Source organism: Xiphias gladius, chromosome 8 (assembly GCF_016859285.1).
Source record: "Xiphias gladius isolate SHS-SW01 ecotype Sanya breed wild chromosome 8, ASM1685928v1, whole genome shotgun sequence".
Classification (NCBI taxonomy): Eukaryota; Metazoa; Chordata; class Actinopteri; order Istiophoriformes; family Xiphiidae; genus Xiphias; species Xiphias gladius.
Window position 1 is genome coordinate 17,210,287 of NC_053407.1, and position 23,629 is coordinate 17,233,915.

A 23,629-nucleotide genomic window follows, 5' to 3' on the forward strand; every position below is an offset into this window, starting at 1 on the left:
TATTCTGTTTTATTCTGAAGAAAAACTCTTCGTCGCCAACACACACATTTGTAGCCTTTAACCTTCTTTGGTCTTCTTTCCGGGTTTGAAGTTGTGGGCTAGAAATTCAGTTCTCCAGAGGATCAACCGCACCGGCAAAATGCCCCTTTGTGCGCAACTTGTTGTTGTAACATTTTCTATGTAACCACTTTAAAAAAAAAAAAAAAAAACCCTCAGAATATCTCAACTGGTTGCTTGCTTTGCCACTAAGAGCATGGCAATAGTTTAAATATCAACAACACTGAATCCACCGACATAAAGTTTCAAACGAAAACACAGAGAGTGAAAACCCATTGACTCAGCAGGCTGCCAAATGGCTGGTTTCCATCAAATGGAGGGCATGTTCTCCCCGACTGTCCGTTTGTTTCCATTTCGCCTCCTGTGCGCCCGACGTTGGACTCTCGACTCGAAACTCAACTTATGCGGCATCTTGCCGACACGTCCCTGTCCAGGGTCCTGAAATCTGCTTTCCCAAGCATGCGTCATGTGACTTCCCCCAGCACTGCCGAGCTCAGCACCGAGCCTACTGGTTTCTGAGGATTTTCATGTGAGAAAAGGACAAACCCCGAACCCCGTTCCCTCTCATCTGGCGTTGTTTAGACTGCTTTTTTCGCCCCTTAACCCCCTTTTCATTTTTTGGTGTGTTTCTTTTTATTTTCAATTTAATTTTTTTTTCTTTTTTTCACACGATCGGAAAATGTGGACCTTCAAAGCGCTCGGAGTGTGACAGAAAGGTTTTAGGATGCTGGACTTGTGCTGCTCGTTTTGTTCCTCTCTTCTTACTTAAATGCCAACACGGTGAATGAGTCGGACGGAGTGGACGAGCCTGCTGCCAGAGGTCCGCATTCAAAAAGTCAACATCTTGTCTTTCTTGATCCGATTTCTCTCTGCAACGACTTCAGAAGGATGTAACGACCGACCCACCTTGTGCAGCTGAAGTCGCCTCATCAAAATGCAGAAGGGAATACGACTTAATGATGGTCATGTCACCTACCTGGGGCTTTTGGCAAAAAAGGATGGTACGAGGCGAGGGTGCTTGAGCAAAAAGAGCTCGGACAACACGAAATGGCACACAAAGTGGTTTGCTTTGTTGCAGAATATGCTCTTTTATTTTGAGAACGAGTCCAGCTCTCGGCCCTCGGGATTGTACCTGTTGGAGGGATGCATATGCGACAGGGCGCCTTCTCCGAAACCTTCACTGTCAGCCAAGGAGTGTTTGGAAAAGCAGGTATGGAGAGCGCGAGCACGCGCGCGCCGGAGCACGCGCGCACGCACGCACACACACACACACACACACACACACACACACACAAACACACACACACAGGCACACGCGCGCACACACAGCCTCTCTCCCTCTCTCGCACTGCTTTATTGTTTTTCAGGCTACATGTTAAAATATTGACGAGGTGCACCACTGTATGTGAAATTTTGCTCCCGCGCCGCAGATGCCTTTGAACTCCATGTTAGACCCGAACCGAGCGCTTTTCTTATGCACACCTTCTTCCTATATCCCGTCGCATGATGACCTCAAATCCAGCGCAGCAGAATAACGCGAGGTACCAGACTGATGTATTGCACGTTATGTAATGCATGCATGGCATTAATGATGAGGTAACAATGTTAACACCTAATGCTGTTACAGCAGCCGTGGCGATGGGCTATGCAGCGTTTTTGCTTTAGGTTGCAGCAAACCCGAGCTTGATCCTTTTGTTTTTTCTATTGGTGGGAGAGTTTGTAGTGGTGCATGAAATGCAGATGGATTTCTGCTCTTATCAGGGGGATGCATTTGCATACTGGTTGGTCACATATTTTACTTTTGACTTTCAGTCACAATTTATTTATTAGTTGTTGGTTTTTGTTTTTTTTTTACGTTTTAGGGCAGATATGGATATACCTAATGTATCTTCCAATAAGATATGCAAACAAACAAACAAATAAATAAATAGATAAAAAGTTGTGGCCTCGGGGTCTCCATCTTGTGGTGAAACGATAAAATTACAGTTGAGGCTCAAGAAACAGCAGAGTGCCTGTGATCAGTCAGCTCTGATGAAATGATTCAATTCAATATTGGCGTTTTCGTTTGCATTATACACTGTAACTGTTGCATCACGTGTTATGAGTGGTATATTTCATAATGTCTCTACCAGACCCTGTTACAGAGTTACAAAGACTACATGCAGCAGGATTTGCACAATTTAAATCGTATCTCCAAATGAAGTATTCACTTGATCCTAAAAGAGCTCCACTGGCTGCTCCTTAAATCAGCGAGAGAGGTTAAAATGCTTGTTAACGTTGCTCTCATGAATAAACAGTCGAGGAACACAATGCTTCACTGCCACCGGCCCCCTCTCCTCTCTCCAGACTCTGTGCCTGACTCTGTAGGTAGGGCTGCAATCCAAAGTGAGTCCAGGCTCTTCCTGTGAGCAGCTGCCCTTGTGCTGACAAAGCAGAATGCAACACACGGGCTAATGTTGTGCTCTCACAGTTGCTTTAAAGGCAACCAAAGAACCCTCCTGGAAAGAATTTGGATCCTCTTTTCATATTTTTGTCAGCAGAGCTGTTTCCCCTCTGCCTTCTGCTTTTTTTTATATGCTATCATGTGAATGTGAATGTGTGTGAGAGAAAAAGTGTGATCAATAGATCACTGCCATCTTGGATTAAATTCATGGTAAACTAGAGAAAAGATATTGATTCACTTTGTTCTGTGAATCCTGTGAGAGCGAAAGCCCTGAGAGGTGCACAAATAATGAATGACGAATGTGACTGATACGATGGGCCGTTGAAAAGTTACCTCTCAATGTAAACAAACAAAACAGACATCCTTAATAGGAAAAACACCGTAAGAATAAGAAAAAATATCTACCTCTATTTCCTATGCCCACCTGGATTTATGGTTTTGTGACGTTTTAGCAATCCACTATAATCCCTACATCATATTTATCCTCAAATGCAGTTAGTGTGAAAATCATAATGCGCTTGAGCCCGAAGTTTCTATGGCAACCTTTATTTGCATCCTAAAGAATGATGCGGTTGGAAGAGGCGGGGTAACAGAGAGGAGAGAAGTAGTGTGTCGCATCTCTCCTATTAATGCGAGCGCTATCTGGGCTAAATTAGTTCCTTGCAGTACCTTGGAGGGGTCAGAGTCCATTTATAGAAAACACAGCCCACTCACCCCGGGAAACAGCAGCACTTCAACCAATAACACGAGAGGCTACAGCAGCAAGTGATGGCTGATTCGGTACAAACTGTTCTGTGAATCAAACGATTTCACTAATATGTACCAGTAACGTTTGACACGCTGGGGTCGGTGATGTTGGTATGAAGAGGACTAGCATCCAAACTAAAGCTCCTCATTTAAATGAAAGTGGACGCAAGTTGAGTGATTACTAGCATGTAGTTCTCCAGGGAATATATTACTGTATAGATCCCGTGATATGGTTCAGGAAAGTCCTTCTACAGTGGTGCTGCAATAAAACTGAGCTGTTTACCAGTGTGCAGCCATTATACAAAGCACAGGAATTATTAGACTCATGTAGAAAGAACAATTAATTCAAACAGGTCTAATTAACTATTTACCGCTCACTCGTATCTGCAGCACAGCAAGACTGACAAGAGTTCTGGCCCCAAAAGATAAGATGCATATTTCATTAATTTAAGAGCAAATAATGCTCATGTATCTATATCATAGGATTCATCAGCGCTGTGTTTATCTCATATCTCTGTTAAGATCATTAATGGTTTTTACAGGTGCATGACTCAGCCACAAACATAAAGCAGGAAGCAGACAGTGTGCTTAACATCGCCTCACACCAGACACTCACCGCGCTCTTAGAGAGCTCATGAGGCAAAACTACAACAACATGCATGCCTCCCTGCCAGAAATAGATTTTCTTTGACGGTAGGATGAATACCTAATGAATGTGAAGATGGAAGACCAGTCAGCTATAAATAATGATCAGCTGCAGGTTGATAGGCGCCTGTTGAACATCTGGAGGCCAAAGACTGGAGTCTGCTCTCACTCAACATGGCCGGTCAACAGTCCAAAGGGAAGATGACATTTCTCTTATGGGAGTTGTGGTATGATTTTATCATGGCTCACTTTTAGGGATCTTGGTTATGTTTTAATAAGAAATATATGCTATATGTAGTCCATAAGCATGATATAAGCCCAAGAATGCTATTCTATGATATTAAGAATAAAACTGAGGAAAACTGCTTTTATTTCTTTTGGAAAATTGCAGTTATAAAAGCAGATTATATATTATAATTGCCTTGATATGAGAAAATTGTTGAGATTTTTAGCAGCCAGCCATTTGGATACATACCTATAGCTGCTTTGAAAATCCTCAAACATCACTATATTTAACGTAAAAAAGCAATGTTGCTCTTTTTAAGTGTATCCAAATAGTTACACCGTTTTGTCATCTAACCATGAGAGCTGAAGTATTCAGATCCCTTACTAAGTTGAAAAAACAAAAAGCATTACTGTATATTGAGTAAATGGTTTGCATTCAAAATTTCATTTAAGCATATGTACTATGTGCTAGCAAAATGTTTTTTGGTGCCAAGAGTTAAAAGTACTCATTCTGTAGAATTCCTGCTTGCAAAGGAGGAAATTCCAGCCAATTGGAAACCTGAAATGTGCACCTATCAAAAGGCCGATTCATCTAGAAAGACCAAAGTAAATGACTTAATTGATTAAATAATTTCCAGATGATTTTAAAAATTATGTAACACATGTTCCATCGCTTGCTACTTGTAAACCTGAATAAAGAATGACTTCTTAGACAGTGGTGTGCAACATGTGTATCTGGAAAGTGTATCTGGTCAAGGCGGAGCTAATTACTGCTTGGACTGCATCATATTTCATAAATTCATTATATGTTTTGTCCGTAACATCTTAATCAGCAAAATATATAATAATTATAGCTGTTAAATAAATGTAGTGGATCAGAAGCAAAAACTGTATTTCAGTTGCAGTCTTTATTAGGAGCAAGTAGAGGTGCCAGGAAAGAGCAGCAAATCGCTAATATGTGTTGTTTCCCGACACCTCTACCTGCTCCTAATACAGTAAAAGAAAAAGAAAAAGCTTGAAATTTCAACAACGCCTCTTTTTTCGGAGATATTCTGCTTTTTTTTGTTTTAAATATTAGTGCATCTCCTGGTTAGTTACGTTTCACCACTGCATTAAATGATCTCAGAGGACGACATTTCCCTGCAAATAATCATCTCGTCAATCAAAGGATGCACATTAAAGGCATATTAATTAGATATTAAGTACACCAATCAAGAAAAAAAAAATACTAGAACAGCCTGAAGGAATAACTCCTACAAAAGTAGAATACAGGATCCTGTATGTTAAAACAAAAGTCTCTGATTTCCTCATCTATACCACTCACAATTAGCTGCTGCTGCTGCTGGTGTGAGTCCAGCGCGAAAGGAAGCACGCTCATCTTTAATCGGGTGACACAAGAAAACGCAAAAACAGCCTAACTGTTCACATTGACTGGAGTTGCTAGGAAACAGGTATCGCAGAGTTATGTAATTTGCCGTGGCTCCGGCCTCCATGTCTGATGGCATTTCCTCCTGGGAAACCAGAGACATCCCAGGAACCGGGCTGGGGGAGGCTTCCCTCGGCGTGCTCCATCAATTGCACTGGTGGGCAAGGGAGATGTGGCTTCCCCAGGCCCTGTGTGGTTTTAAATCACCCGCTTGATGTCTGCAGCAGCGGGGCAGTGGAACAAACACAAAGACAACAGCAGTGGAGAAGCGTCAGTCAAAACACTATATAATAGATTTATCCAGAAGGTATCTTATAATGAATTCTCCTCTCTGTGTAGAACATTTAAACACGTCAGGCTAATGGTAGTCCTGTTGTCTCTAACTAGAATTCCTCACCCTCTCCCCCGTGTTTGTTTCAGTACTATTTCACTGTCAGCTTCACCCAAGAAAACCAAAAGGCGCTCGAGTTACGTACAGAAGATGTGAAGGACTGCGATGAATGGGTGGCTGCAATATCACACGCCAGGTAAAGGCACACATCAGTGAAATGTACAGACATGGCAATTTGAATTAGTCAGTAGAGGGTAAGTAATCTTTGATGTGCTCACTCTGTAGGGGACGTTGCCATGGTTTCATATGTGGGGTTAAGATATGAGGAATGACAGACTTGAAGAAAAATGCTTTGTTCACAAGAAAAACCTGGTTGCTTTGATGTGAGATGAAGCTACATGCCCTGATGGGAAATTCATTACTCAAGCTACAATGCAAAACTGCGCGCGTCTGTGTGTGTGGTTTGTGTGTGTGTGTGTGTGTGTTTGCATGTGTTACAGTTACAGAAACTTGGCCAACGAGCATGAGACTCTCATGCAGAAGTATCTTCATCTGCTTCAGATTGTGGAGACGGAGAAAACAGTTGCTAAGCAACTTCGACAACAGATAGAAGATGGGGAAATAGAGATTGAAAGGCTTAAGTCAGAGGTAATATTCACTGTGATTCCTTTACACTCAGGAGTAGGAATGTAAACAAATACAAATACATTATTCAGATATGAACAGATAATGAACTCTGAATATTTCACTGAGATTCACCCCCCACACCCCACAAATGTCACACCACTAGCTCAGTCGAATCTAAATACACCTTGCTGCAATCAGCTGAATTCACTCTTTACAGTGGCGCCAAGTCAATTTAGACTTAATACAACTCTCATTTATTATTACTCTAATTTAATATTGCATTATTTTGATTATTTTGTATATTTTTTGGCACCAAACCTGTACATGTACATACAGTAAGAGGAGCACAAATGACAGAAGAAAACAACTTAAGACTTCCCATATAAATCTGAATACAAATATTTTGTGACATAAACCGTACAGATTGTAGCCTTGCATTATACCCTACTTAAGAGTATATCTATACCTAATTTGGCTGGACTGTGTCTTCTGATAGCAGTCCTTTTACTGTATTTGGGTCCTCTAAAGCACTACACTAAACCGAGCGCTGTTAAAATGTTCAGGATTTCGTCCTCTCTGACTGAACTGAAACAGCGGTGGATTACAGGAATTTGTATCTATAGACAATTGTGTGGCAGCCGCACACAATATCAGTCAGATTTATCGTAAATAAACTTTCTGAACCGGTCCAATGAACGTATATTGCCGCTGCTTCTTACATTGCGCTCAGAGTCCTTTCCAAAATTTTTATGTGTCTTGTCCTTGTCTCAACCCGCCAGCACAACAAATAACAGCTGAACCAGTGGGAAAACAATGGATTATGCTGATTATCGCACTGTGTGTGTCTCATAAGTGGAAACTAGTGTGAGAGGACAGACATGGAGGCACTGCCCCGTCACAGAGAAAGCTGTGTTCAGGCCAACCGCTCTCCACTTTGCATCTCCTCTCAGAAACAATGCCTCCAATAGGGCTGCATTCTCGGCTGTATTCGTCAGATCAAATAGTCATTTTTCTTTAATGTGCAAATGTGATGCTTGAAATCAAATTATGTGCTGAATATGCATGAACACAGCTTTATAGTGCATCTCTTCTATGAAATGCAATGAGAATTAACTCTCTCGCCGTCTACAAAGTAAATGGAGACACTTAGCTTCAAACAGTTCAAGGCAGCTCCAGACTGTTTTTTTTTTTTTTTCAGCAGCCTGTTTACCTCTTGTCACCATGTGGGACAGTCTGGTACATGTTGCATTTAAATGACCAATGTAAATAAATATTGATGCAGAGATGCCAGCCAAGTGAACAGAGCAAGTTTAGTCAGGCTAATGTCTCAGTGTTGACAGTGCTGACAGGTCATGTCCTGTTGACTCAGTCACGTTGTTTATCTGCTGGTACAGTAAGTGAGAGGAAGAGAGATTTGTAAGTGGGAATGATTGGTCTTTTCTTGTGGTTGTTTCCCTGGCAGATTGCCGGGCTGCTCAAAGACAACGAAAAGATCCATGCCAGCCCTGCAGCCGCCCCAAGCGAGGACGACTCCGAAATCAAGAAGATCAAAAAAGTAAAGCACGCAGCCTTAACCTGTTGTTTCATTTAGATAGATTTTAGAGTACACTTAGATTTTGAGGAACTGACCACAGCCCATAAAAACCTGGTCTACTTCAGGTCCAGAGCTTCCTGCGAGGCTGGATCTGCAGGAGGAAGTGGAAGACCATCATCCAGGATTACATCCGCTCCCCACATGCAGAGAGCATGAGGAAGAGGAACCAGGTGGTGTTCAGCATGTTGGACTCGGAGGCCGAGTATGTCCAGCAGCTTCACATCCTGGTGAACAACTTCCTGAGGCCGCTCCGCATGGCCGCCAGCTCCAAGAAACCACCCATCACCCATGATGATGTCAGCAGCATATTCCTCAACAGGTTGGATCCTCTCGTCCCATAAGATTGCCCTACAAAAAAATAATCTTCTTAAAGGTACCCTGTAGAGTTTCTGACCAATAGTAGCGCTATGGAGAAGTGTTTCTGTGTCGCATTTTCACTGATCGACTGTTGCAGGCAGTAATGCGCCAAAACAAAGATAACATTTCAGGAAAGAGGGCGCTAGCAAGCTAGCCAGCAAATATGGATGTTAGAGCTGCAGATTTTAAAATACAATACTTCAAAAATTGGCTCTGCAAATGTCTTACAAGGAGGGGAAAGCATTCACCATGTTTGTTAGGCATCAAGAATACACAGAGTGGGTTTTGATAAAAAGACAGAATGTAACAGTCTAAAACTGTAACTTTCTTAAGGCTGCACAAAGTGATTCTGTGGGGTGTCATCTGTATACAGACATCTACGCTTGTACCAAGGAACAATTTGAAAACACAAAAATCTAAAATTAAAATGTAGGTCTACAATACAGTATAGAATTAAAAAATAGAACATGTACAGTATGTAAAAGATGTCACATATAGTGTAGACCATCAATAAAATAAGCACTTTCTAGGATTAGAGAGTGAATCATATTTGCTGGTTATTGCTTCATCCCTAAAATCAGTGGACAAATCTGACAAACTTTTATTATTTCAAGTGTCATTATCTTGGCAACCACTGGGTGGATGGCCATAAAACTTGGCCATTTAGTGGTAAACAATGTGTACTGTACATCAACCTCAATTTAAAATATTAATATTTTTATGAGCAAAGTTGAGGAATGAAAAAATCTTATTTTTAACAATGTGAACTGAAAGTATACGATTTTTTCAAGCTGTATGCCATTTATTGTACCATCTAGACGTATTCAGTCTGATATTAAGGTTTCCTGCACCATCGGAAAATTCTTTGCTGGACACACAGACAGTGCAATGAAGACAGTAATCTGCATGCGCCTTCTTTGGCCCTATTCAAAATCCACCCACACACTCATCCAAGCACGTTCAAGCTCAAAACCTGCACACCCAAGCTCTCGTACACACACTGTCTGGGCTTTCATTTATCACAACTTAACTGGATGTTGGCAAAATTATAACTTGCAAACTCTGTGTTTGTTTGAGAAGATTTAGGGAAAAATCAGTTCCACTAAAATTTTCTTTTTTTTTTTTTTTCCAGTGAAACTATCATGTTTCTACATCAGATATTTTACCAGGGTCTAAAAGCCAGAATAGCAAGCTGGCCAACATTAGTGCTGGGTAAGAAACATCTCTACTTTCTTTGTTTCTTTCATAATGTGACCATTGCAAAGCTCGTTCAGAGTGTTAACTGTGATTAAAGGGGGTGACACATCACTCCACAGAAGAAGCCCTCTGTATTGTTTGTGTCATTGTTGTCTTGGTATTGTTCTCTCTACAGCCGACCTGTTCGACATCCTGCTGCCCATGCTGAACATCTACCAGGAGTTTGTGAGGAACCACCAGTACAGTCTGCAGATCCTGGCTCACTGCAAGCAGAACCGAGACTTTGACAAGCTCCTGAAGCAGTACGAGGCCAAGCCCGACTGTGAGGAGAGGACTCTGGAGACCTTCCTCACCTACCCCATGTTCCAGGTTTGCTCATTTGTCTTCACTGATATACACAAGAAATAAAGGCAGGCCCATTTGTTTGCTGCAGAGCTGCAGCCGGGAGCCAGTTTTTGTCGTTAACTGTGTGCTCTCGCAGCCATTCTGGGCCAAGTTCTTCTCTCCATATATAAATGCTACCCTTGGGCCATATATTTCACCAACTTAATACCAGGGGGCTATTGCTATGCCAGTCATACCCCGTTGTAGCTTTCTGTAAAAAATTGTTGGCCACTTTGTTTTCTGAGCATTCAAAGCTGGATATCATTTAAGGGTAAATTGTACCTTTTCTACCTGTAAATCCAGCAATCAGGGCTGAAGCTACTTTTGAGGACAACAGTTTATGATCTACAGTTACAGGAAAATTGCATACGATTTTTTTTTTTTGATTGGGTGACTGATATTGTTTAAACTCAGTATCTTTAAATGGAACCAAATTCACAAAACAATGAAGTTAAATTGAAATAAAGAATTTATTTAGTCCACGAGAACTAAAGTAAAGTCATGACAGTGTGTAGAATTTTTTGTAACTGCATTTAGACCTTCATGTGGGAAGATAAAACTTGCAAAGATGTAACTGAGCAGCTGGTGAATTTGTAGGAAAAAAAAATGACTGACTGCTTCTTTAATATGTGCATTTATTTGATCACACTTCAAATGCTATGACTAATGTATCTCACCCAGAGTATGTCCAAACACCTGACAGCAAATTACCGCCTTCTTAACCAAACATCTATTACTGTTAGTGTACATTAAGAGTGATTTACAGGTTTTGTTGATTATCTTTTAAAACATATCATCGCCTGAATTATACTTTCTTTGCAATTAACCCCTTGTGAGCACACCTTTGGTGATTGTATTATCTAAGGCTAAGCTGAAGATGAAAGGTGATCGAGCTCTCTCCATTAGAGTCAGTGAGCTCTGGTGCAACCCACTAGCTAACTAAGGTACTTTTTTTTTTTTAAAAAAAGCACTTTTATAGGCGTCATTTGAGAGTGATGAAGGACTGCAGGTTGCTGTTCTTGTTACATCTGAGGCTCCACCTATTCTAGGTAGTTTGCAATATGTATCTTCAATGGTGGTGCTGCTTTTAATATAGTGCCCATATTTAAACCACATGATATTTAACTGGGGCACATTCCACCCTGGATGAAATAACCAAAGCAATATTTTCATCAGTGTGTTTCTCACCTGTATTCTGGCCAGAGTGGCTCGGTCAGGACTTGGCTTAGAAGTCGGGCCTCCTCCTTGAACACTCACTGGCTCCTCCAGCGATGTCCCATACTGCAGCATCACTGATCAACAACAGAAACAGCAGGCATTTGTCTGCTTTTGCTCAGAACATCCCTGTAGTGTTTTTCATGTCTATAAAAAGCGTTTTTTTTTTTTTTTTTTTGGAGCTCATGCTTTAATAATGGCTCCTTTCTGGCAAGGCATGCAGTTTCCCAACAGTCCACCCTGCTGGGGCCTACTGCAGGCTGTGCTGTGTTGATAATAAATTTTGCTGATGAGTGTAGATTGTGCTCTCTACTGATCTCCCCCTCATTAGTGTACGTGCACGTTGGCACATGTATATTCCTGTATGTGTGCAGGTTTGTGTTGTTGTTGTTGTTGTTGTTACATTGGAGTGCGACTCCCCTGTTGCTTTCTGTTCTGTCTCTATAGATTCCCCGCTACATTCTTACACTCCACGAACTTCTGGCCCACACACCCCACGAACATGTAGAGAGAAACAGTCTGGACTACGCAAAATCCAAGCTGGAAGAGCTTTCCAGGTACTTTCTTCTAATATCATCAGAGCCAAGACTTGCATGGTGCCTCAACTGAGCAACATAGTTGGTTATATGACATACAAAAAAATCATATGCCTAGGTTTGGTCTAGGTTTTGTGTGTGTTTGGTGGCTGGGTGGGGATTTGGGAGGGGAAACAAAAAACATTTGAAATGCATGTTTTTAAGAGAGTATAAACTGTAAAACACACATAAGAGGTGGAACTACTATTTTTCAGCCTCTGGAAAAAAACCCTCTTGCTGAATGCACATTAGTCACTGAAGGCAACTAAGATGAGTATATCATCATTTTGAAAAGTGATCCCCAGTATGAATCTTGCCCTTGTGCACAACCATGAAGTGATCACTTACAGAAAGACCTCTTGTGTTTGATTTGCTTTTTTTTGTGTCTTGTTCCATACAGGATCTTATACATTGAAAATGAAAATTGTGATGAAATGGCCTTTTTTTACTAGAATCATGCACGACGAAGTGAGCGAGACCGAGAACATCAGGAAGAACCTGGCAATAGAGCGGATGATTGTGGAGGGCTGCGAGATTCTCCTTGACACCAGCCAGACGTTTGTAAGACAAGGTAACTCCTGCCTTCAAGTGTTGTACTTCGGAACAGCAGAATTACAGGGGGGGGATTTCCTGTCCCTCCTCACCCGTCTGACAGCCCAGTCTCACATCTTCAGCCCTGTATTGAGGGGAAATACCCAGTGTTTATAAAAAAAGACCCATGTTTCTGTCTCTCTGGGGAACAACATGTACTCCTCGTGAGGAGAGTCTTTAATTTCCAAGTGTAATTAGACTGCCCTGAGGCAAACTGATGATGAATCTGGGACTGTAAATGTCACACATCACCAACAGGCCTTGATGGATGAGGAGAGGGAAAACAGAAATGGTAGATTATGTCATCCTTAGTATCTCATGTGACTGTACATGTATTCAATCGTAGAGGAAGGCAAGACGAGCAATTTGATATCGATTCTGTCTTTTATTTAGTTTCTCCACTATCCCCTCTTCTTGGTCCTTGTTTTTTTACCCCCTGTTCTTGCCTCTTTTCCATTTATACATTGTTCTCTCTATATCTCTCCCTCTCTCTTTCTCCCTCTTCCTTCTATTTGCACACACTCTTTTATTCCCACATACAGGGTCTCTTATCCAGGTGCCAATGAGCGAGAAGGGCAAGATCACCCGTGGGCGACTGGGCTCTCTGTCTCTAAAGAAGGAGGGGGAGAGGCAGTGCTTTCTCTTCTCCAAGCATTTAATCATCTGCACCAGGGGTTCTGGGGGAAAACTTCATCTCACCAAGGTGGGCCTGCACTGCTGAGCTAGTAGTGGAGCTGCTCCTTATTTCCAACATCACAATCTCACAGAACCACACAAGCCCGAATCTCTGAGCTAAATTGAACTGGATGGAGATGAAAGAGAATGGTTAAATGAGCTGATTTTTTTTGACTTTTTGTGATGAAAGGTTGTTTGTTATGTGGCTTTTACACACACACACACACACACACACACACACACACACACACACACACACACACACACACACACACACACACACACACACACACACACACACACACACACACACTTACACACAGGCTCATTGTACATGTTTGAAAGCAGCTGATTGATGTCACTTTGATTTGTGTAACAGAGTGGTCCACATTACTCAACTTTACAGAGGGCAACTGATGCTTGCCGGTCTAGAATAAGGCCAAAAAGCTTCCAAGTGAAGGACTCACATTTAGTTACAGAAAAACTATAGTCTATTGTATGATGTTTTAGTCTTAATCCTTAAGATTTTCATGAAATAGAATCGTGTTTTGGATACTGCTTATGGCCGACAAATTCAGCAATGGTCGTGCAATGTTTTTGCATTCAGTATCACCTCTCTATTGAACAGTTGTCATTGTCAGTGGCAGGGTCCGCCATTCCCACCCTAGAGTCAGACGCACAGGGGATTCACAGGAAATGATGCAAGTAATCCTCGCATTAATATTTTTAATTTTATCTCACTGATATCAGCCCTATTGTCTACTGGGCAACAGTTTCCTAAATCACGGAGGCAGATTATGTCAAAAACCACAAAAAGTACATTAATATATCTTTACAGAGAGTCAAGTAACAGTCTCTTGTGCCACGGCTGTCATATGTCTTAAGTCTTATGGTCTCTTGTATTTGTTTTATATATAAGCAATCTAAAACACATTATAAGTGGCATTGGCTTACAATAAAGAAGTCATAAAGATCACATGTGGGGTTGCTGATAAAGACTTTTTTCAGTGTTTTTGCCAAGGACTTCAGAGCTGAGGTAGATCGCTCCTTGCTAGCTAATGGATGGATGGATGGATTTGTATTTTCACGTGGAAAGATGTTCCGGCACTTTGCAGTGTACAAGTACGTTAGTGTGTTGAGTCCAATGATGCTGGTGTGAAGAGACTGAATGTATATTGTATGTTGTTTGCAGAATGGAGTAGTCTCGCTTATAGACTGCACTCTTATGGAGGACCCTGAGGGGACAGATGATGAGTGTGAGTGTTTTATTCATACAGCAGCTTACAGAAATATGCATCATTATGTACCTTGTGTGATGTTGTATATAATGTTTGATTACTAGAGTGTGCCAGGCTTTATTAATATTTGATAATTAACATTTGGAACAATAGAAAAATAGTGCTCCAAGGGCAGACAGTGGCACTAGAGAGTCATACAGACTCAAAATAAATAAAAACATTACTGTAAAATAATGACAGATTCACCCATTTTTAGCCAAATGTTGATCTTTTCTTTGTTTTTCTTAATGTAGATACAGTATAAACACTTGATATGAATGCCTTTTGTAAGTCTTTACTGTATATTTACTTAAATATATAGAGAAAATGACAGCTTATCTTATGTCTTTCAAAGCCAAATCAGACAAGAGCGGCCAGGACATGGAGCACCTGGACTTCAAGATTGTCGTGGAGCCAAAGGACAGCCAGTCATTCACAGTCATCCTGGTGGCTTCCTCGAGGCAGGAGAAGTCTGCATGGACCAGTGACATCAGCCAGGCATGTCAACCCACATCACAGTCTCCAGCAGTCAGGCGAGAAGCCAAGGATGTCGGCAGAAAGCCTGCATGTTACAGAACTGGCTAACATTTCCTCTGTCCTCTCTGTCTGCTTCAACTGCCTCTTTCCTACAGTGCATAGACAACATCCGCTGCAATGGGCTGATGATGAATGCCTTTGAAGACAACTCCAAAGTCACAGTACCACAGATGATCAAGTAAACTATTTTTTTGCATCTTTTTCTTCGCATCTTTTCCTTTTTCCTGGCATTTATTTCTAGTTTTGTTTGCCCTTTTTTTTTTTGTCCCTGAGCAGGTCAGATTCAAGTCTGTACTGTGATGATGTGGACATCCGATTCAGTAAGATGATGAACTCCTGCAAGGTGCTGCAGATCCGCTACGCCAGCGTCGAGCGCCTACTGGAGAGACTGACGGACCTCCGTTTCCTCTCCATCGACTTCCTCAACACCTTCCTGCACTCCTATCGTGTGTTCACCACCGCTGATGTGGTGCTGGACAAACTCATCACCATCTACAAGAAGCCCATCAGCGCCATCCCTGCTCGGTGAGTCACACTACATTTGGACCGACTCGGCTGGTTGCTAGGTTGTTGACAGCATTTATAGTAGACAAACAAATCTTATTTGATATGTTTGGCTTCCTTCCAGACCTTGCAATGCTGCATAAAGATTAGATTGATCTATCATGATGTGAAGCGCTGTCGTCCTCTAATCAATGCAAGGCGTGTGCAGGAGCCAAGAAGCTTGATTTGAACTTTTAGGGTTTAACTGCAGCAGTATGAATTGTTTCTTTCCTTTTTTTTTTTACAAATAAAAAACGTATGAAATTGCGAGTAGTTTCACCTGAAGAAGCTCAGGTCAAACATAAAGGCAATGCATGCTCTACAGCGACTCTCACAAATTTGTAAGCCAGATGTCTGCACAGGAGTAAAACGACAGCAACAACGTCCTTATAAATACAATTACAAATGGTCAGTGATTAAATATATACATATGAAACTAGTGGTTTGTAGTGTGAAGGATGGATAGATAGATAGATATGTAGATAGAAGTCCCCCAACTGTATGGAAGCACAATACAAAGTTGCTGGAGTACGCCTTTAAAAATTCGGAACCATCATTTTTCAAATTTAGTGTAATTTGACACTACTCTATGTAGTTATGGCCATTGCAATTAAGCAAATTTCAATTTCAATTTGAATTAGATAGAGAATGGATGTGAGGAGGGTGAAACGTGAGCCCAGCGTGTTCAGGGATATTTGTAGAATTAGTGATTAGACACTGTATGCGACACTGGAACAGTTAAGTCCAGTAATCTTCAAGGCTTTGTGTGTGAATTTTGGGGGTTTGTTTTGTCGGTTTATGTGAGCACAGAGAAGTGGCAGATGGAGCAGTGGAGGAAGACAGGCTCTACGATGCCTCTGTATCACCGTGTGTGTGCGTGTGTGTGTGTGTGTGTGTGTGTGCGCGCGCGTATTTATGTGTGTGCTCACTTTTCGAAAGCAGTAATTGGGTCCAGTTTCTCCTGCCTGCCTGGGAGTGTCTCAACTGGGCTCTGTCGCTCTATGGCAACCAGGCTCGGTGCTGCAGGACCCCACCCTCCCCTCTCTCCCTGTCTGCAAAAGATCCATAGTGCGAAATGTTGACGGTGTGTGTTGCGGTGGGGCTAACGCAGGCCTACAGCGAGGGCCCCACTGTGGAGCTCAGATCAGGGAAAGCTCCCCATGCCCACGCCCTGCAGCCTGCTCTCCCGTGGCGCTTGTCATGTCACTGCGAGACACCTACACTTGGCTGCTTGTGTCAGCAGTGGCCATGCGCACTATCAATCGCTGTGCTATTTATGGGAACCCGTGAGGTCGCCAGGAGGGTGGCAGGGAGTGGGAGAGGTTTTTCTGCAACACTGCAGCCTGTATCCTGCTCTAAAACGTTGAGCTGCAACTGCAAAGGGACTTCTGGTTGCTCGGCTGACTTGGTTTTGCATAAATTATTTAGGAGGTGTTGTGTATTTAGCTAAGCTCTTAAAACATAGCATGTACTTACCAAATATCAAAGAAACATATTCCTATGTCCTAAATTCAAATTCATATATCCTCCCTTGATGCAGGTCCCTGGAGTTATTCTTTGCCAGCAGTCAGAACAGTAAACTCCTGTATGGAGAGCCTCCCAGCTCCCCCAGGGCCAGCAGAAAGTTCTCCTCCCCTCCTCCTCTCGCTATCGCCAAGAACTCATCCCCAAACCGCAGACGCAAGCTGTCCCTCAACATCCCTATCATCACTGGGGGCAAAGCCCTTGACCTGGCTGCCCTCAGCTGCTCCTCAAACGGCTATGCAAGCATGTACTCATCCATGTCCCCATTCAGCAAGACCACTTTGGACATCAATAAACTCTATGTGTCCAGCCCTATCGCAAGCAAAATCCCTGACGAGGGAGAGGACAAGAAGGACAAGGTGGAAGATACCTCAGCGTGCAAACAAGGTAGGTTGGCAACGGCCTTTCCCAGCAAATGTTTCCAATTTCAATTCGCTGTAATTATGTGTTGAGTAATCTGTGTGCTTTTCTTATGATACAGATCTCTCAGTTCGAGAGGAAAGTGACAATGATCAAAACCAGAGTGATGATGGGGACCCAGAAGCCTCTCCCACCAAGTCACCAACCACCCCAAAAAACGTTAAATGCAAAAACTCCTCAGGTAAATTGTGTCCTAGACATGTGCGCTGACACAATAACGACTCGATAGTGTGATATGCAAGCTTGTACGCCGCACACTGACATGCCACCTGTATCCAGTGCCCCCGCCAGTGCCACGTTCATCACTGAGCCCTCTACACTACTTTGTTCAACCAAGGAAACAGACCACATAATAAAAAAAAGCTTGTAACTGACAGTATCATTAAATTAGAAATAAGGCACATTTTACTGTCTATAGGTTGTGGATTCATTGGAAATTAAAGCTCTCACTCAGCGATAGGTTTCAATGGTCAGTGTATTAATATTTCTTATGCAAAACAAAGCAAAAAAAAAAAAAACACCAAACAAACATGAAACTGTGACGCATCAGTCATATAAAATATAAATTTGTTCATGGTTATGAACTTGTGGGGAAAGCCAGTGCTCTGCTTCAGTAGGTGTTAGGGAAACTTGTGTCATAGCAACTACATCAAAACCGTGTTTTCCCTGCCGCCCCCAGTGATGAGGCTCTTTTACTGGAGCCAAGAGTAATCTGTGCCTTCTAAATCTTATGACAAAATCACACGAGATTTTAAAAGCAAAGTCTGCTCTGGAATATGTGAATTAACCGAAATTGTGAAGCAGTGTGTGTCTCACATGGTGCAGGATTCTTAGTTGCTTATGATGTGTGTGTGTGTGTGTGTGTGTGTGTGTGTGTGTGTGTGTGTGTGTGTGTGTGTGTGTGTGTGTGTGTGTGTGTGTTCCCAAGATTTAAACATAGCAGACTGCAGCGAATCTGTTGATTCCTTTGTTATGCTGATATTTGGTGGCTATATTTAGCTGCAACCATCTTGATCATCAAAGCCTCTTGTAAGGGAAATTCTCGAGGGACACAGTTGTGTTGTCCTGTAGTGCCTCCTAGTGGAGGCTTGAGCAAGGATAAGAAGCAGGTCACTATGCAGTGTGTTTCAAGTAAGCAAGGAAACAAGTCATTTGTTATGTCACTTCTCAGACTGACCACCCATTTAATTTACATGGCACCAAGATCAATCACAGGGTTATTTTCTCTTTATCTGTGCTTCCTTGTAGAGTTCTCCCTGTTTTCCTACAATAATGGCATGGTGATGTCCTCGTGTCGAGAGCTGGATAACAACCGCAGTGCCCTGTCTGCTGCCTCCGCCTTTGCTATCGCTACAGCCGGAGCCAATGAGGGCACCCCCACCAAGGAAAAATATCGGCGGATGTCCCTCGCCAGCACCGGTATACACGCGTATCCACTATCCCATCAGGACCAACTTTAGTTATTAGTTAACATCTCCAGGCTGCCAAGAATTGCAAACTGCACCATATCCGGCCCACTGTGCACTGGTTTTAGATTCATACTCTCCAAAACAGTGTAAAAACTCACTTAATATATTTTCTGCAGGTTTCCCAACAGATCAGAGAAATGGAGACAAAGAGTTTGTGATCAGACGAGCAGCGACCAACAGAGTTCTGAACGTCCTGAGACACTGGGTGTCCAAACACTCTCCGGTAAAACGTCCCAACACAAATCTGGGAACATGTGCTGTATAGGCACAGTTCACCATTGCAGTGCGACTCCCCCTTTTTTTTTCATTTTATTCAGTATGGGTCAAGAAATTTATGAGAAGCTTGATTTCCATCTACAAGTCCGTCAAATTATCAGCATTAAAGGAAACATTTACCCTCAGTCTTAGGTAGTCAGGTGTAATTTATTTGTGGTCAATGCTTTCCAGTTATTTTGTGGTTAGAGAATCCGTTACTTTTTGTGTAGTGACGTCCTACACTTCCCAAGATGACATTGGTCAACCCCAAGAACAGGTACTCGAATCAAACTATTGTACTGTATGACGATATCTGATTCGTTTTTGGCAGCATGTCACATCTAAAACACTATTGAGAGGTCTTTCTTTGGGAGCTGCTGAAAGTCACTTTGGGAATTATTTAGTTAGTTATTACAGAGGAATTAAGAAAACAAGGAATAATTGTTGAAATATTGAAAATGAAATATTGAAATATATGTATGTATGTATATATATCACACATAAAGTTCCTGTTTATGTGTTGTATGTGCCTCTCCAGGACTTTGAGAGTAACAATGAGCTGAAGACAAAGGTGATTGCCTTCCTGGAGGAAGTGATGCATGACCCTGAGCTGCTGACCCAAGAGAGGAAAGCAGCCGCCAACATCATCAGGTACTGCTGGGTGCTGTTTAATGGCAGGACTCGAGTGTATTGTGTAAACCCAGCTTTGGAATCATTTTATTATCCTGTAGATACTACAGAGCTTGACCTTCTCTTCTTCTGTCTGTCAGGACCCTAACTCAGGAAGATCATGGTGACAGTCAGATCACCCTTGAAGACGTGACACAACTGGTACGTGTGAAAGTTTAGCGGGGATCAGTTTTAATGATGCAGGAAGCAAGATTGTAGGAAATGTATGCAAATACATCCGCTTTTATACTGCTGGGGAAAAAGAGCATTCCATCCACTGTAGAGCTGCTACCAATTATCATTTTAATTATTGATTAATCTGATGATTATTTTCTCAATTGATCATTTGGTCCATAAAATGACTGATTTCGCTGAGCCAAAGGTGACATCTACAAATATGTTGTGTTTTTTCTGGCCAATGAAGTTAATCTGTGGCATTTTTGCTGAAAAGGCTACTTGAACATTTCACTGATTGCCACAATTGCTGGAGAATATTTTCTGTCAATCAATTAACAGCTCTAAACCACCTTAACTTTGAAGTAGATTTGCACCATTGAAGTAAATTTCTGCGGTCTTCCATGTACAGTTCTCTACCTAAAGAAAGTGGAAAATCGGCTAACAACGCTGGATGCATATTTTCCTCTCATCCTTCTTGCTTTGGGATAAAATGATCACAGATGGACTGAGTTTCTAAGCATGAGCATTCTTGTGCCACAAAACAAAATCAAGTTAACTGAATTTTGAGAATTTGCATTCTGTTTTTCACTCACCCTGTGCATCTTTAATCATACTCGCGCTGTTTTGTGTCTCCCAGGTGGGAGGAGGGAAGGCCGAGCCCTTTGAGAGTCACTCTGCCTTGGAGATCGCAGAGCAGCTCACTCTGCTGGACCATCTGGTGTTTAAGGTCATCCCATATGAGTGAGTTCCATCACATCTCAGCTATAAGAAGAACACAAATGCAAATCCAGGGTTGATTTCTTTCCTTTTTTTTCTTTTTTCTTTTTTTTTTACTGTTAATCTGTTCGCTTTACAGGGAATTCTTTGGACAAGGCTGGATGAAGAATGACAAAAATGAGAAGACGCCGTACATCATGATAACAACAAAGCACTTCAATGATGTATGCTCCAATAAACAAGCCACTTACACAAGGCCTCTGCTCTAACTTTTATTGATTTTCAAACATAATAATTGAGTCTGAACCCCTCAATTCTCTCTTTCCTATGCAAGATAAGCAACCTTATTGCCACAGAGATCCTGCACTGTGAGGATGTGGTCACAAGGGTAGCAGTCATAGAGAAATGGGTGGCTGTGGCCGACATCTGCCGCTGTCTCCATAACTACAACGCCGTACTCGAGATCACCTCCTCCCTCAACCGCAGCTCCGTCTTTCGCCTCAAGAAGACCTGGCTCAAGGTTTCCAAGCAGGCATGTATCTCCCCATACATTGTTTGATTAGTTTTTTCGCCCTGATCGGCTGAGTGTTATCATTCACTGTGTTCTTGATAACCTTTTCCTCTAGACAAAAGCATTGATTGACAAGCTGCAGAAGCTGGTCTCATCCGAGGGGAGGTTCAAAAACCTGAGAGAGGCTTTGAAGAAGTGAGTTCAGTTCAAGGACATCGTTTTGGACTGGATCAATAAAGCATGCCGTATAAGTGGATGATGTGTGTGTCTCTTTCCCACCAGCTGTGATCCTCCCTGTGTGCCCTATCTGGGGATGTACCTCACTGACCTGGCTTTCATTGAGGAGGGAACGCCAAACTACACTGAAGACAACTTGGTCAACTTCTCGAAGATGAGGATGGTGAGATCTTCTGTGTCCTGTCACATGAGGGACTTTGCGCAAATGTGTGTTTTTTACAGTCAAAGTCAAAATTTAATATCCGGCTCCTCCTGCTTTTCAGATTTCTCACATCATAAGAGAAATCAGGCAGTTTCAGCAAACAGCATACAAGATTGACCTGCAACCAAAGGTAAATTAATAGCAAGACTGTAGCCCGGTGGTTCCCCCATGGCTTATAACTCCGTACAATAAGCTATGTCTAAAATAAATGCAGCGGTCTTTATTAAGTCAGGCATATTGGTTGATAACAATGACCGGGACTAGTGAAAAGAAGCTATGTCTACTCGCAACCCCCTAGTCTACCAGTTTCCTTTATTTCATTACATTTTAGAGGCAGAGGAAGTTAAATTAGCCATTAATTCACCAGAAGAAGAAATGTGACAAATAAACATTAATTTATGTAGCGAAAACCATCTAGCGACCCCTCAGACTTGTGTCGTGATTTCATGGGGTGGTCTTGATGTCCTAAAAAACAACTTTTATACTAAAAAAACTATACTTTTGTTCATTTTTTTTTCTTTATGCATTGTTTTATAGCTTTACCTTTTCAGGCCTCTAAAAAATTTCATAATAAAACCAGGGGGGGAAAAAATCACTTGTTAGTTGACCTGGTCATGACAAGAAGACATATGCTACTGGTGATGATGGCTCACAAGTAGACACTGTTTTATTCTCAAAGGCCGCAAGCCAAAATGGGCTGAAAACAACTGAGGTAGATGGTTGCCTTTGCTTTATTTTATTGTTTAAAAAGTATAAAGATTCATTTCAGTTAAAAAAAAAATCTTAAACATTCCTTTCTTTTTTCACGTTTCAGGTAGCCCAGTATCTACTAGATAAGAGCTCTGTTCTGGATGAAGAAAGCATGTACGAAGCCTCACTCAGAATTGAGCCTAAGGTGCCCAACTGATGGCGAAGGTGGTCCTCCACATTATTTTTTTTGTTATTATTACATATCAGTTAATATACACATCAACTTTTGTATAGCTGTACATGTTTAAGATAATTGCTCTTCTGTACAGTAGATGCTTGAGGTTGTTTGATGACACAAAAAATTTCAGTGTATATTTTTTGTTCGTTACCGTTGCCATGACGCCACCTGCTTTAAGAATTTATTAAAATTGCTTTGGGTTATTTCAAGCATAATAACAGAGGTCACTTTGGTTGCACGTAACCGTGCCTTCTTTGTGACCAATGACATTATTTTGCATCCTCTCATACTGTGTCGACTTTGCAATTTCTGAGCACTCGTGCTGCCGGCCATTGTTCTCTTTGCTCGAGTTCTATTGATTACTGAATTTCTCTGCAACCAATGTAGCAATGTAAAAATGTAACTGCATCAAATCAGGTAAAAGAGCACAGAGAATATGACTGTATTTAACGCTGGGGGACAATGAACGGTGGAGACGTCAGCGAGGTATCTGAAGCATAACTGTCTCTGTGCTTCCCAAACCAAAAGTAGAGGGATTTGTTTTTTCATTTCTGCTCACTACTCTGGAGACAGAGGTTCCCAACCATTTCTGAACCGCGGACCGTTTTTATACTGATAGTGTTATCGTGTACCAGCCCAGTGGGACCCACTAGATAAGAGCGATGAAACTAAACGGATTTCAAAGCTCTGTGTCTTGATGTAGTTATTTACTAAATTAAAAAAAATAAAAAACAAAATGAATGCTGAAGGTGCTGGTGCACTGACGACTGTTTACCTCACATTCTCAGAACCTTCTTTATTTAACAAGACCACGAGTCTACAACCACGCTAGCTCAAACCACTGCTGTACTTAGGCACAGCAGTGGTTTGAGCTAAATGCTAATGTCAGTGAGCTAACAAGGTCACACTGACCATGTTAACTTGCTGATGTTTACCAGGTATAGTGTTTACTATGTTCCTAACATTTGCTATAATTAGTAATAAACAAAAAGTCCAGCAGAGGCTGATTGGATTGTCAGTTTTGCAGGTATTTAAAGCAAATTACTGGACAAATTGAAGTGCTGACCTGGTGAA

General features: G+C 41.8%; 1 protein-coding gene across 2 annotated transcripts; it reads left to right on the top strand.

Annotated features, from left to right (window-relative positions):
* The first annotated feature begins 991 nt into the window (after positions 1-991).
* rasgrf1 (Ras protein specific guanine nucleotide releasing factor 1) lies at positions 992-22,534 on the top strand. Of its 2 annotated transcripts, none has more exons than XM_040133349.1 (27): positions 992-1,267; positions 5,964-6,070; positions 6,375-6,522; positions 7,964-8,056; positions 8,161-8,414; positions 9,585-9,664; positions 9,825-10,018; positions 11,696-11,805; positions 12,276-12,394; positions 12,957-13,128; positions 14,272-14,345; positions 14,722-14,864; positions 14,999-15,081; positions 15,180-15,428; positions 16,987-17,357; positions 17,452-17,571; positions 18,639-18,809; positions 18,976-19,082; positions 19,653-19,765; positions 19,885-19,945; positions 20,598-20,701; positions 20,817-20,901; positions 21,012-21,209; positions 21,304-21,383; positions 21,471-21,588; positions 21,689-21,757; positions 22,442-22,534. In XM_040133349.1, the coding sequence occupies exons 1-27, from the start codon at positions 992-994 to the stop codon at positions 22,532-22,534; spliced, it is 3,792 nt and encodes a 1,263-aa protein (XP_039989283.1). The 2 variants fall into 2 exon arrangements, with proteins under 2 accessions (XP_039989283.1, XP_039989284.1); XM_040133350.1 differs by having other exon boundaries at positions 12,957-13,117; positions 14,282-14,345.
* Positions 22,535-23,629: the final 1,095 nt, after the last annotated feature.

Excerpts from the sequence above, each read along its gene's own strand:
- rasgrf1 (XM_040133349.1), top strand. The coding sequence starts at position 992 with ATGCAGAAGGGAATACGACTTAATGATGGTCATGTCACCTACCTGGGG. Across the intron at positions 18,810-18,975 it reads GATGTCCCTCGCCAGCACCG|GTTTCCCAACAGATCAGAGA; the intron begins GTATACACGCGT and ends TATTTTCTGCAG. Across the intron at positions 19,083-19,652 it reads GGGTGTCCAAACACTCTCCG|GACTTTGAGAGTAACAATGA; the intron begins GTAAAACGTCCC and ends GTGCCTCTCCAG.